The sequence below is a fragment of the Rhyacophila brunnea genome, unplaced genomic scaffold (genome assembly GCF_057557595.1).
Source record: "Rhyacophila brunnea isolate RB1 unplaced genomic scaffold, BYU_Rbru_1.0 scaffold_4, whole genome shotgun sequence".
NCBI classification, from domain to species: Eukaryota; Metazoa; Arthropoda; class Insecta; order Trichoptera; family Rhyacophilidae; genus Rhyacophila; species Rhyacophila brunnea.
This window is the reverse complement of record NW_028233068.1, coordinates 31,800,130-31,814,583: the sequence shown is the minus strand read 5'-3', so window position 1 is coordinate 31,814,583 and position 14,454 is coordinate 31,800,130. Positions and strand designations below refer to the sequence as shown.

Here is a 14,454-nt window from a genome sequence, read left to right as displayed (position 1 = left end):
TTGTGATAAGTGCAAAGTTGGTGATGGGTGACATAGTCTTCCATTTGACCAATAAAAACTATTTAAATAATGACCTATCAATACTTTACTATTGCCTTATTTACGTTTTTTTTTTTTTTAATATTGTTTCGAATTCTTCTAATGAAAATGTCAATAATAATTATGCACCTGTATTAACCAAATACCACAATATATATATATATATATTCATATATCTATCTATAAATATACCTTAGTGATTAGTCTAAACTCTAATCTAAAGAATACTTGTCGTTTTTCTCTTGGAAATTTTATGTTACCAATAAGTTGCGAATAAAAAACGCCAGGAATCACTGGTTTTATTAGTTAATAATATTTGCCATTATCATTTTATTTCGAACTTTTTTTATTAACTGTTAATTTATTGTTTTCTATTTTTTTCATTTGTAAATCATTGAATTCACATTATAATGTTATTATTTAATAAGTATGTTGGTACTTACTGGCATATTGTTTATAACTTTATCCATAGACAATGCAAATTTTTTCTTGAAATTTCCTTGTAATTGAGATTATGTAATATCAAACCTACATTCCTTCTAAGAATAGAGATATATGGGTCCCTTCTGATATAATATTCTTATAATATAATTTCCACAGATCTGCTGGTCATGTATAGTAATCCCTGGTGAGTCAAGTGAGCAGTGTATCTAATTATTTTTTTCTGTTTTGTTCGTAGGAGGATCCGATAGTAACAAGGGGAAGAGCAAAAAATGGCGGAAGATATTACAGTTCCCTCACATATCACAGTGCATAGATCTCAAAAACAAAATAGGTGAGTTGTATTGTTCAGTATTTTATAAGAGTTTTATTATATGCAATAGCTACGTATTTAGTATTTTTCAATCCCGGCACCGCGGGATTAGACAAAAACAAGTGAAATATTGACCAAATCCTTTTAGTTGTACCTATACTAACATAATATGAAGTTAAACCAGCAAAAAACATATGAGACACAATACACATTAATTAATTTGTGATTTACACATTAAAAAAAACACATTAGAATAAAAAAAACACGAAATAATTCAACGCCGGGCGGGACAACCGACATCCATCGGATTCCGGCCAACGTGCTTTACCAATTGAGACAACTACTGTCCTATCTAATTACGACGAATACAAGTAGTGCCTACAAACTATATTAAAAAAATGAAATCTATTGATTTTACATAACTACACATCATAAATTCAAGACGTTCTCAACATAACATGGAAAAAATAAATATGTAGATAACAGTAGATATTCACAATATTTATACAAAAACATCACAATAAAAGTATTTGGCATTAGGTTCTTAAGTAGGTACCTCACCCAATAAACTAAGTAGACTATATTTACCTAATTATATAATATATATATAAGTACCTATATATCAGCGTCCACTTATACTCATCCTTACGCAAGTGGAATATATAATATCCGAAGTCACGAAGTGATTTAGTTGGATACAGTTATTTACACTACCTGTATGTCGGAAAAAATAGATGGCCAAATAAGATATATATATATATCTTGTAGCTTTTAGACTCCAGTATATAAGAGAAAGTCGGCCAGATAAAACCACGGATAGTACCTACCTATCCATACAGCCCTAAGTAAAATGGTTTTTGAACCCTGAAAGGTCGTAGGTACTTCGACTGATGTGGGACCCGAACAATAGAGCTCTCATGCTGGTTTTGAAGTACGGAATTATAATACCTATATGCTTTATAATTATGGACGTTTTTTCCCGGTTATGTAATAGTTCCGTGAAACCTTCCCATGAGAGATTTCCATATATATTTTATTTACGTTCGTACTGACCACTTTCTATTACGTTATAAACAAAATTCGTCATTAATCATAATATACAAACAAATCCTGAGAATCACATCAGGATCGACAAAGCGTGAGATCCCGGGATTGAGAACCTACGTAGATATACCATCATAAATCGTCTGGTGTTCGAATTTAGAATTAAGCTCATTACAATATAAGAAGTATTAATTGAATGATTTGTCAAATGTCAGCATGTGGCGCCCTCACTCAACGGACAACTTATACTGATGGATCTATACCTAGCCAACGTGTGTACTATTTAATTTAATACACATTGTTTTAAAACAATTTTTTATGGTACAATATTTGTAATTGTCAACGCCATACATATAGATTTGAACTGAACGATGGCAAATAATTATTGTGAAAATACCGTTTTTAGAACGTTGGTCCAAGAGATACCAGATTCATTACTTTTATTGCGTAGATTCTACGACGTAGGAAAGATTGAAGGATATTATTGCATTCCTTCGGTATAGGTAAACAATCTATGGCATAGGTGGCGAACCTATGGCACGCGAGATGATTTTGCATGGCTCTCGTTTGAAGAGAAAAAACACCTATAATATTAGTACATAACAGATCACATTGTATAAAAATAACAGGCAAATACGCTTCAAGAATAAGCATTATGTTTAATTTAAATATATAATTGCATAGGTCGGTACTTAGACTTTATGCATAACATATAATATTATCGTACTAAACTCATCAGGCAGCGGGGAATGCCGCGCCGCGAACCTTTAATTTTGGTCGATTGATTGTAGCGAGAGAATGCCTCATCTGATCGGAGCAATTCTAGTATCAATTTGTGCGTAAATAAATAACCAAACTAATTAATACATTTATAAACAATTTCATTTTTATCCACAAAAAATGACTGCACCAAATAAGAAATAAAAAGTTGGTGAAGCTAGTAGTAGTAGTAATTCTGGCAGACAGTTTCAAAATTGGTGGACCGAAATGTATGGCGTACCTAATTGAAAAAAGTATTAGTGAAAGCTATTTATATGTGCTATGTTATGTGAGTGGAATTTAGAACATCAAAATTTTTTTAAAAACTATTTTTCCCCATAACTGTTCGGCACGTCAGATGGTTAAAAAATAATATTTGGGAAATTTTGGCACCCGTACACAATAAGGTTCGCCATCTCTAATCTATGGCATTACAATCACTTCTGTGAACTTCATGGAAAGGTTCAGGGTAAGACCGAGTAACACAGCTAGTCTGAACTGTGCGGCTCAATATTGTGTATAATATTAATCTTACTTACCTAATTCCGTAGTTTTACGTTATAGATTGTTTTTTACTAACTTCTACTAACTAATGGAAACTGTCTTAGATGGAAAGTCTAAGTGGACACGAAACGCACTTTTTGCAATGTGGCAGATTAATTTTTCAACCACCTACAATATGCAATAAGTATAATATGTGGCAATACATATTTATAAAAAATCTCATAATTTCTCGCGAATCCTCGATCCTCTATGGCAGGGTTTCCCGAACTATGTTCCGCGGACCGTGAATAGGTGTTCCGCGAATTCATCAGAAGTGTACATACTCCTAAAACAAGCTATTATTGTGAAGCAGGATTTTCTCATGCTGCAACGACGTCAAAGTTCATGACAGGCTCGATGCCACACCAGATTTAAGAATTCAATTTTCTAATAGTGTGCTTGATATCAAGTAGATTTGCAATTTAAGGACCCAAAATTGACCCAAAGTCATTAAGAACTTCATTCACTTATATTGTTATACATATTTTAAAAATAATTACATAATAAATATGTAATTACGGTTTTTTCTCATTTTTTTAAAACATATATTGATTATGTACTTCTTATTTATCTGCTATTTAACATACTTAAACAAGTGTTCCGTTAAAATTGTAAGATTTGCAAAGTGTTCTATCGCAAGAAAAGTTTGGGAAAGCCTCAGTCTACGGGGACTCTACCAAAATAGAACAACAATGTTTTATAGCGGCGGTTCTTAACCTTTTCGAAGTCGCGGTGCACTTTTGACAATAAGGCACCAAAATAAAACGATCAGAAAACAAAGAAAAATATGTGGACATACCTTTAATTTTATTACAAATTTAACAGATTACGTAACAGTCAACGAAAAAGGTATTAAAGAAAAGATATAGATATACATATATGGAAAAACTGTAACTAAAATAATTACCCTTAACAAAATGGAATTTATTTGATGTGAAAATCAATTACTCATGTGATTGTCGGATTTTGCAGATTTCAGAAATATTGGGCCGAATATTGGATATAGCTACACTCAATTTCTTCGTCTAAATTCATTACTCATTCAAAGAAACATGGCGGTTTTTCAATATGTACTCTTATTACACGCTGTATTCACATATCACATTTGTATTTTATCTATTTATGCAATAATGAACGTCTATGAACACGGTCGTTTACGGGGGGGACCCCTTCATTCTTTATATGAAGCGTCCATTAGTGAGTCAATTGCGTTTTCTCGTTATTTGTCCTTTACAAGTTTTGTTGAGAAAATATGCGTTTTGTAAGTAAGTATTATAAAACGTGACTACACGGTCACGTAATATGTAGGTAGTCTATATAAGAAAAAAATCGTAGTGTTGATATTTGGTTATTATCCACAAAACTCATCTCGCATCATGAATACGTCGGTGTGGATTACCAATTACCGTCACAAATCAATCTGCGGTCTATTCGAATGAAATGCAACGTGTGCCATTGGCGTTTTACGCTGAACGATCCGACTCGATTAAATCCAACCCGAAAAAGTTCACCAACTACATTAAATTATATGCAAAGAAAAATATTTTTAATCGGCACTGAGATTACTGTGTTGGCGTCACTAGACGTTTGTAGTTCGTGAACGAACGGATAGAAAAGATCCATGGGTACATGCGGCTACAGTACTAATCGTTCGATCGCCATTTACAGCTCAATTCGTCCAAATGAACGACCCGAAGGCAGACACCAGTTGAACGTAGTTATGCAGAATGTAGCCAGTCCACAATAATATCGAGCTGAGATAATGGCACTTTAGCAACAACATGATTATTAAAAATGTATGTAAAATGTCAAATTGTAAATAGTATTTTATTTCAAGATAATTTTTTCTGTGGCTTGGCTATTTTCAACAGAACGTAGAGAAAACCTTCTCGCATCTGATCTACAATCATATCTCATTCATTTTTATTTTTTGTGGACTGGCTACTTTCTGCATAACTATGTCCAGTTAAAAGTTCAATACTACATTTAATATCGGTTGTGATTCATTGAGCACTCTGTTATGAAGAGACCAGAGAACTACTTACGTCGTTCAAATGCATTACGTACAGACATTAAAACTTATCTGTAGAATGGCCAAAAATGGAACTACGAACTACCATAGGACGCCATTTTGAAAATTTCATTCGAATGTCAGATTTTGTCCAGTTACGAGTCACGATTGGGTAGTTTTCGACAGTGGCTCCCCCATCCATTCTTTAGATAAGTTTGTAGGTCTGTACGTACCTGTTGTATAATATAAGTCTCATGACTCAGATGACCTAATTGTCAGAATTGATGCATTTAAGACTTACGTGATTCTGCCTAAACTATGCTTAAGTTATTTTAAACTATGCAACTTATTCTAGTTCGTTATTCCATGGTATTTCTACTACCGAAATGCAGGTGGTAAGGGATAAATCATTTATAGTTTTCTATCTCACTAATGACTTCGAGTCGTATATAAATTAATTAATAATTAAGTACTTTAATTTAAAATAAAAGAAAATAATTCCTTAATTTTATGGCATATTTATTATGATAATACGTGAGTATTGTATGGGCTTAAAATTGAACTCTACCTCCATTGCAATAATGGTGATCCTTACAGCTTTTTGTTAGATGTCTATAACCTTTTCTGTACAGATTCTTTTGTGCAGATATTATATTGTATGGAATGGTGTATTCTGTATCATATCATCTTGTATATATTATATTAATGATTTCACGTATGATATTTCATTATTACATTTAAAAACTGTAATAATATAATCATCTTAAAGTAGAATCGCATCTTCCGGTGTGTAATATGGCGATTAAATTTTGGCAGAAAGTATCCACGAGCTTGGAAGCTGCGAGTAAAACCTACGAGTAGGTGCGCGTTGTGATGTGAGAATGGGTTTTACGAGCTCGTAAAAAAACGTTTTATTGCAAAATCAATGCGAATTCGCTTTCATCACCGGCCTAGAATAATATTAGACGCGTACTTCCGACGGGAAGGAGCGCGTATCCCGCGAAGTTTGTTTTCATTCAATCTTCCTTCTTCATTGTTTTATTGATTACCAACTTACTTCTGGCGGCGACTCGTGACATACCTACTGGTGACCCAGTGGCTTCCTAAACTAGTGTTTATGACATGATTTTTTTTAAAATTAATACAACGCGTATATTGCTTTTTGTAACATTCATGGAATAAATTCTGTTGTGCCATAAAGATGCGGGATTTTTGGAATACAGAACATGTTTATTGACATGCATAAATAACTTGGTAAAACCTCACGAACATTAATATGATGATACTTAGAAAATAAATTGGACATATCGTTATTTATCGTAGGTGTTATGAACTAGCTTAGTGGTTAGAGCCAACGCCCAGCAAGCGAAAGATGTATATACAAATTCCGTTTAATCCATCGCCTTTTCTAATATGTATGTTTTTTAGGTTTTCCCAAGTGACACTGGTGTTGTTCAGTATGCCAAAAAATGGGAATATTGCACGCTAGTCTAGTCTAGTGCACGACATTTGCAACTCGGGTCATAGAATGTTATTTATAGAGCACTCCCAACACTACGTTAAAATGTGTTTTTAGTTTGTTATGCCACGATATACGCCCGAAAGGATGTGGAGGCGCGAAGGGTGGTGGAGGGAAAGAATGTATTCAGTATGATCCATGCCAGGGAACTGGAACTGAAATACCCAACGGGTGTAGAAGTAACCGGCAATCGATCATCTCGAGTATGGAAGAATATGGGATAAACTTAAACACGCGTTAAGAATACGCTTGTCCTTCGTTCTGATAACTGCTCTCGGTTTATGCACTGACGCTCATTCAATATTGGTGTATTTGAAGGTTGCAACACACATGATTGCACGTCTATAATGTGTGGTTCATTTTCGTAGGACACACACATTCAAAACCCCACCTACGTCGAAATGTAGTGTATTGGGGTAATAGGTTATCGGAATTCTATTTATTAATCTGTTCTGTGATCCATGCTTACCTACAAATTTACATATTATGAAACATTGAATAATTATGATATACCTACCTATCCTTAGAATTTATTTAACAATATCTACGACGTAATAATATGCTGATACACGTTTCCCAAACTGTGGTCCAAGCACATTGGTACCGATTTCTTACGATGTGAACAATAATATTTTTTTATAATAACCAAAATTGTCCATCAATACATGTATCAATTGAATAAATGCGATTTGGAAATAACTAATATAATTTTGTAAGTACTCAGTAACAAACTGTCCTAAAATGTGGCGAGTAGGAAGATGGGAATATTATATTATGCTTGATTAATTTAAATTATAAAATTCAATATACAGATGAGTTTTTTTTTTAAATTGTTATACAATAATTCTATGCTGTTTCCCAGTCATGATTCAGTACGAATCAGACAATAATAATTAATTAACACAGTTTTTAAATTTTTAATAATGAGCTTGGCATTATACAGCGACGTAGTCATATTTTTGATAATTTTTCATATCGCATTGGCATTAATTCACTGGAAAATAGTGATTAATGATGCTCTTACTAACTTGTTAAGTGTAATATATTCATCTAGCATTTATTTAATCAAAATAATTTTAACCACCATCAATGAATATACACTCAACTAATACCACTGTTGACACAGTTTTCTTCTGTATATTATTTATAGATTTCTTAGGAGTGGGTCAAAGTATACAATAACAAATTAAGTATTGACTTTTCTCGGTGATTAATGATTTCCAGTGTTTCTATTTAGAATATAAATAGTATTGTGTGTTCGACGTACACCCAGAAGTAGCTCGTAGTTTTATAATACTTCCCTATACCCTATTCCGATTTCATTTTGGCAAAATATGACGGAAAATTATTAGCTTGTATCTTCAGAAATATAATAAGGCTTACGGATGACAATCTAATTAATATGAGTTATTGAATTTCAGCCTCATCCCTACACAATCATATTTAAGTGAATTGCGTAATAAATATAGATATACCTATAAGGTTTTAGAAAATATTAATATCCAATCTCCATTTCCACAATCCGCATATATTTTTGTATTACAATTTCCAGTAAATGGAAATTGTAAGCTTTTCCAGCCGCCAATTTTCAGATTGTCGAGTTGTATGAGAGCTTTTTTCCAAGTTACAATATTGTTTAATATGATAACAAATTTTCGGATATGTAGCCATTCGTGGACACAGCAATATCAAAATAAAATTCGATACGAGGCGTTGATGCTTTTTTTTCATTTTCAATAGATATTATTTTTTTGTATGACAACGGCTATTGTGAGATGATTTTTAGAATAAATATATCGTATATTTTTTCTCAGATATTTATATAAATCTGGCTTATACTTATATTTATTTATTTAGCGTTTTGTCATGTCCTTTGTAAGTACCTACAAATCACTGTTGCTATGATAATAATATTTTAACGTTACGTAAAAAATTATTTGATAATGATTTTTGATTAAGGGTCATATTCCTCTGCCAGAGGCACGCCGAGTTACAGAAACAAAGAAGGGTGGGTCCGCCATCCCTGCGCGCTAATTTGTTATCTAACATAATAAAAGTGTATATTTATCTTCCCGGACCGTATTGTTTGATCTGACATGACAAATCACCCCTATAGAGTTGTATCGTCGTAAAGTAATGTTTTCATTCACTCTTTCTTTATTTTATTACTTGCCAATTATTGCAAACGCAATGTCGCCAGATTCAAAGCGTCATTCTTTCCACCCACGCAAGGGATGCTTTACCATATGAAATTATAATTTTAGCTGCTTTGATAGGCATATAGGGGAATTAATCAATATGACGGTGACTCGATATGCCACAAAGAATTACTTAGCGGTTATATGAAAACGAAGCATTGCGAAAACTAGAAGCAACAACATATTATGTAAGTACATTTCATATGTAGGTATTTGGGAGTTCTTCCTTCAATTTCATTGTTTGTATTCTATTGCTTAACTACTCAATATAATATATTTTCTCAATATCAAATATTCTTATTACAAACTTTTACGGTGAGCATCATCAACCCGTCTACGGAGTCAAACGGATGCCCTGCAGCCATTTTATGTCTTCTGGGTATAGCCGGTGAACGCATTTTTTATTTTTCAGCAATAGCCGTGTCAACCTAATTCCATTGCCAGTGATGATGAATTCGATAACAATAATTAGATGAATAATACCTAATATAGCATACATAAATAAGTATTATAGTTTAAACTGTGTTTGACACTATAAATGTACCAGATCATAAAGCTCGATAGGTCACGTGAGGCCGAGTGATACAACCCCATATAACAGGAGAGATGTAAACACGGCGAAAGCGACCATAAACAACATCCCAAGTATAAGTACTTGCACACAAGAAGAAATGACATCGTATATCAATGGGATTTGTGCACCTTCTCCGGTGTCAGTATGTATAGTTTTTATTTTTTATAACCATGCCCTTGCTTTTTCGTACAAGGTGGTTGAAAGATTTAGTTACATTTAAGTTGGTATTTACTATTCGCATTTATGGTGATATTGAAAAAAATGCTCGGTTTCAGTTTTTATGTGTAGTGTACAGTTAATTATATTCCTCCATATATTTATGTCTTTAATTTTCTTTATGGCTAGCATTAAATATTTTGTGTACTGCTCTTGTGTTGTTTTGTTGTTTAGTATTTCGTGAGGTGTTTGGGGATCAATTTCATGATTATGTTGTCTACACAGAGTTCCAAGAGTACAGCGCTCCTTTTCTAGTATTGGGCAGTCGTTGATGACATGGCACGCATGGCATCATTAATCCAGGGAAACCGGGGTAAAAAATAAAATGTAATACATACCAAAATTACAAACCCTGTTACCACGCGAAGTGTATCATTCAATTTAGATATTTATTTGTAATAATACTACCTTCTCTAAAAATGCATCCACACCCTTGGTCCCATGGGGAAGCGTTTTTATTCGCACTAGGCGACTATTGCCGCTGCGTTAATTGATACGGAAGAGTAACGTCGGTTGGCAATCGGGTAAGTGCCTGCTGTTATACAACACAATATAATACCAGGCATCTGATGGAAATTTCACTTATCAATTTATCAGGAGTTTCCTATTACGGGAGCCTGTTCACGCGGAAAGAAGAGCGTGTAGTGAAACATCTGCATATTTACGTGTACATACCTACTTAAGGTAAATTGCCATTCTCACTCCTAAGCGTATTATAATGATATGGACCCCTACAGAGTCTCTGAAAAATGGTCAACATTTTGAAGTGAAACTTTTCGACGCGCGGTACCTACAGCAATTTTGCCGGTAGAGTTTATACCAGTGGCAAACCCAGGATGTTGTGTCAACAAATGATTTCAGATGCGTTACATTTATTTTAAATATTAATAAAAATATTTGTAATACGTATGTATAGTACCTGTCTTATGCATAGGGTAAAATTAGCATGAGAATTAAAACTTTCAGACAGTCCTTTCACTTTAAAATGGTATTGCATAAATTAAGAATAGGTAGGTACTCGCAAATAATAACCGTAACTCGTAATATGTGTGAATTACTGCCTACATAATAATTTTGTCGTTTTCAACCACAACAATTTAATTTATCGTAGATAAGTACATACAGATTAAATTCATATTTGTATCAATTTTATAAACATGAAATTATGCTTTCTGTATCCGCATTATATTGGGATTGACAATTATAGTATAAGAAGGTGCATATTATTTGATATTCTTGTAAACAACGTAATTCATCATGATGGGCGGGGTCTTACAAAATCAAATATGTTTCCAATATAAATTATTACTGTAATTACTTACAATATCAGCTGTTCTAAATTAAATATGTGTATGGCAAATAGTGAATCTTATAATGTTATTAACATCGAAGTATCTATGAGTTTGGTTTGCGATGGTGATCTCTGTCCTATTGTCACACCATAATTATATTTTTCACACCCTACTCACCGCCGAAGCCTAACATTGCTGAAAATTCACATATTGGCGAAGATTCCTGAACTATATAGCTACTCTACTTTGTTCGATACTCATTCATAATAAACATAGTCGGGAATAGGGATTCCAATGCTGGGATCCCGAGCTATTTTCGATACCTATGAATCCCGGGATTGATAAACATAATCCCGAAACTTTCAAGATCGATTTTTTATCAATTTTTATGGAAAATAAAATAAAAACGAAAATATAACAGAAAAAATACTTTTAATAACAAATAGCTACATTAGAAATAAACTGAGTTTGAATGAAGTTTGATTTATACCCATGTGTAAGTTGCCGATTTATTATATTTTTTCACATAAATTAATAAAAATGAGAAAGATTGGAAAAAAACAATGCTCCGCACTATTAACAAAGTAATTCCATCATGATCTCATACGTTTTACGGCAGTTTCATATTTGGCTGACTAATTAGATTTATGAAGCGGAAAGGCCATGAGTACACCATGATTTGCTTTACTATTTTAAATCTCGCTAACCCATTCATTAAGTCTTTACTATCAGAAACAGCAATCTCATATCAAATTCACATTATAATTTATATTACAATATTATTTACTCCATTAAACTTATGTATTTCCAAGATTGAACGTATACAATATTAACAGTAAATGTACTAAATAGTATAAATACTATAAATTATACCAGACTTACTTTTGACCGATTTTATCAATGTTATTTGTAAATATAAAAATTTTATATTAACAATGGAAAAAAATGCCAATCCCGGGATTGTCAAATTGTAATCCCGAAATCCAGGGATCAGAATTTTGGCTCGGGATTGGATTTCCTAGTCGGGAATACCTAAATTGTATTATCTACTTATTATTTTGTGCACACAGCTTTCGACATTTTATTAATTGATTCTCCACCTTATCGCTTTTAGGTTACGTCCTTCTGGTAAGTAGTATTTAGAGTATTTCTCACCATTCATCCATCAGCAATTGGTAGATGGTATACATTGCATTGCCTGCAGATACTATAGTTTGTTTGGACAGCTCTGTTCCCAATAGTTTGTAATGGGTATACCACGCGCATCCGTCAATCACCGCGATGCAGTCGTGCAAGCACCCTAACTAAACTTAAAATCCAATTATGTATAATTATTTACTAGAATGTTTAAAGTTTCAGCAAACGTCATAATATTACATCGAAAACTGGTGGCGTTGAAATCATAGATAATCTAAAAAAAAATAACAAAATAGTCTATTCAGTTCGTATGTGTGAATCGCTTCTTAAAATACTCCCCGGTTTGCGATCCTTTCAGGTAGATGCCCACAAAACAGATTAATAAAATAGAAGTGTAAAGCCGGTAGCCGTAGACCAAGATTTTGTTTATGACTGTTAATGAAAGTCAGGACCACGTAACAGATTAATAAAATAGAAATGTAAAAGCCATCACCATGGATCAAGATTTAGGAGCATAGGCCATAAAACAAGTAAAAAAAAGTGCACTGACTGTCCCCAATATTGAAACCACGTTACATTAACGTGATAAACTATTGCATATATGATATAATTATAAATGTTACTATTGAAAATAACATATTCTTTAACGCATGTTTAAGTTTATCCCATATCTCTCCACGCTCGAGATCCGCAGCTTGTTCAACCATATCCATTAGGTTAAGCTAATTTCCATTAATTTTGTGTTACCTGGTCAGGATATAAAATGCTTGAAAATATACAAAGCCTGCGGAATGTCCTTAAGTATTACCAATATTGAATGCGCGTTTTGGTTACGTGACAAGTTTTAATGCAAACAGGCGTGACTATTAAAAATAACATAGGTATTCTTTAACACCGTCCTGTTTATCTCATATTTCTCCAGAATTTAACATTATTTTATTACCCCCACACAGATGTTAATGCACTTCCCATAATTTGTGTGTTCCCTGATGATGCCAATTGAAAGGACAATAACTGTGTTCAACCAAATTGCTTCAGATATTGGTATATTCCACTTACGTGAATATGAATTTACGTGATTTATATTATTTTTATAATATAGTCAATATTCGTTCGTGACTCGGTTGTCGTTGCTGTCATTATGTCCGTGTTGTGTTAACACTCTTTATTTTTCTATCGTGTATTGTATAATATAATATGTAAAACTGAAAATTAATGAAAACAGTGTAATAATATACTTAATTGATTTCATTTTACAAAAATGTTTAATTTTATGCAATTAAATTGATAATGATTGCTTGTTGTATCTCCGTTGTGTACCTATAGAATATTACCGGTCTTTGGTAAATAATTTCCCACTAAATAATTAGATAGAACACAACTGAACACCAGAAAAATATAATATCATTCACTGGGGGTAGTTATATAAGGTACCTACACGAAGAAACATAGAATTTGGTCACATTTTTCGATACAACAAATTTAATACCAATTACTGTAATATATCATAACGAAAAAACTGCCGGAAAGGGAGGACTTGGGGGACGAAAGAAATCTTGTTTGTGCAGCCGAAGGGTGGAGAAGAAAATTAAGAAGAATGGCGACGAATAACCGAATTAATGGGAAGACAATAATGGATTCTAACCTCCGCTAAGCGGAGAGAAACGCAGTCGAGAAGAAGACGAATAAAAAGGTCATATACGAAAATAGAAAAAGAAATTGTCAGTTAAAAAGCTTCTATTATTTCTGTTTTTATATTATCTGTGTGATGTAACCCGTATGGCAAGTTGAAGGAGATGATTTCTAACCTACACTGAATTGTTTTTAAGACATTTTTACCAAAGTAAAAGAAATAAAACCAGGAGAGGGATTTCTTTTTAGTAGGTATTTCTCAAATACTTAATATGTAATCACCGAATTCCTAGGGTGGAATACGGCAATAATAATGTTCCCAAGGTGGACGCAGAACGTGATATTATTTTGTCGTCGTTCATTTTATGTTGTTATCGATATTCGTGAACCCGCAATCTGTTGGTAGCGACCGCAAACAATAATTGATCATTGGCTGTGCGTGATACAGCTCGTATAGTTCATGAATCATACTTTGAGCCGCTTTTGGTAAGTCTCGGTCGACAAATTGTGTTATAAACAGTGCAGCGGGCACGATCTCAGAGATCTTCGGCCATATCCGCCCCTTAGTTGGAACATATGGACACCACGAGGCGCCTACAAGAATCCCTGTCGCTCGCCAGTCTTCTTGTATCATTCCATGTCAAACCAGCATCTCGTAGCTCCGCCGTATACACTCTATAGATAGTATTTAGCGGCCTTCCAGGACGCCGGAATCCGGTTGGCTTGAAGAACAGGC

At 33.4% G+C, this 14,454-nt stretch overlaps 1 protein-coding gene across 1 annotated transcript in view; it reads left to right on the top strand.

Annotated features, from left to right (window-relative positions):
* Gprk2 (G protein-coupled receptor kinase 2) overlaps nucleotides 1-14,454 on the top strand; it is a 115,497-nt gene that overhangs the window by 78,541 nt on the left and 22,502 nt on the right. The window contains exon 2 of the mRNA XM_085954839.1: nucleotides 719-814. Coding sequence (XP_085810965.1) covers nucleotides 719-814 — 96 coding nt within the window. The remainder of the gene's footprint in view (nucleotides 1-718; nucleotides 815-14,454) is intronic.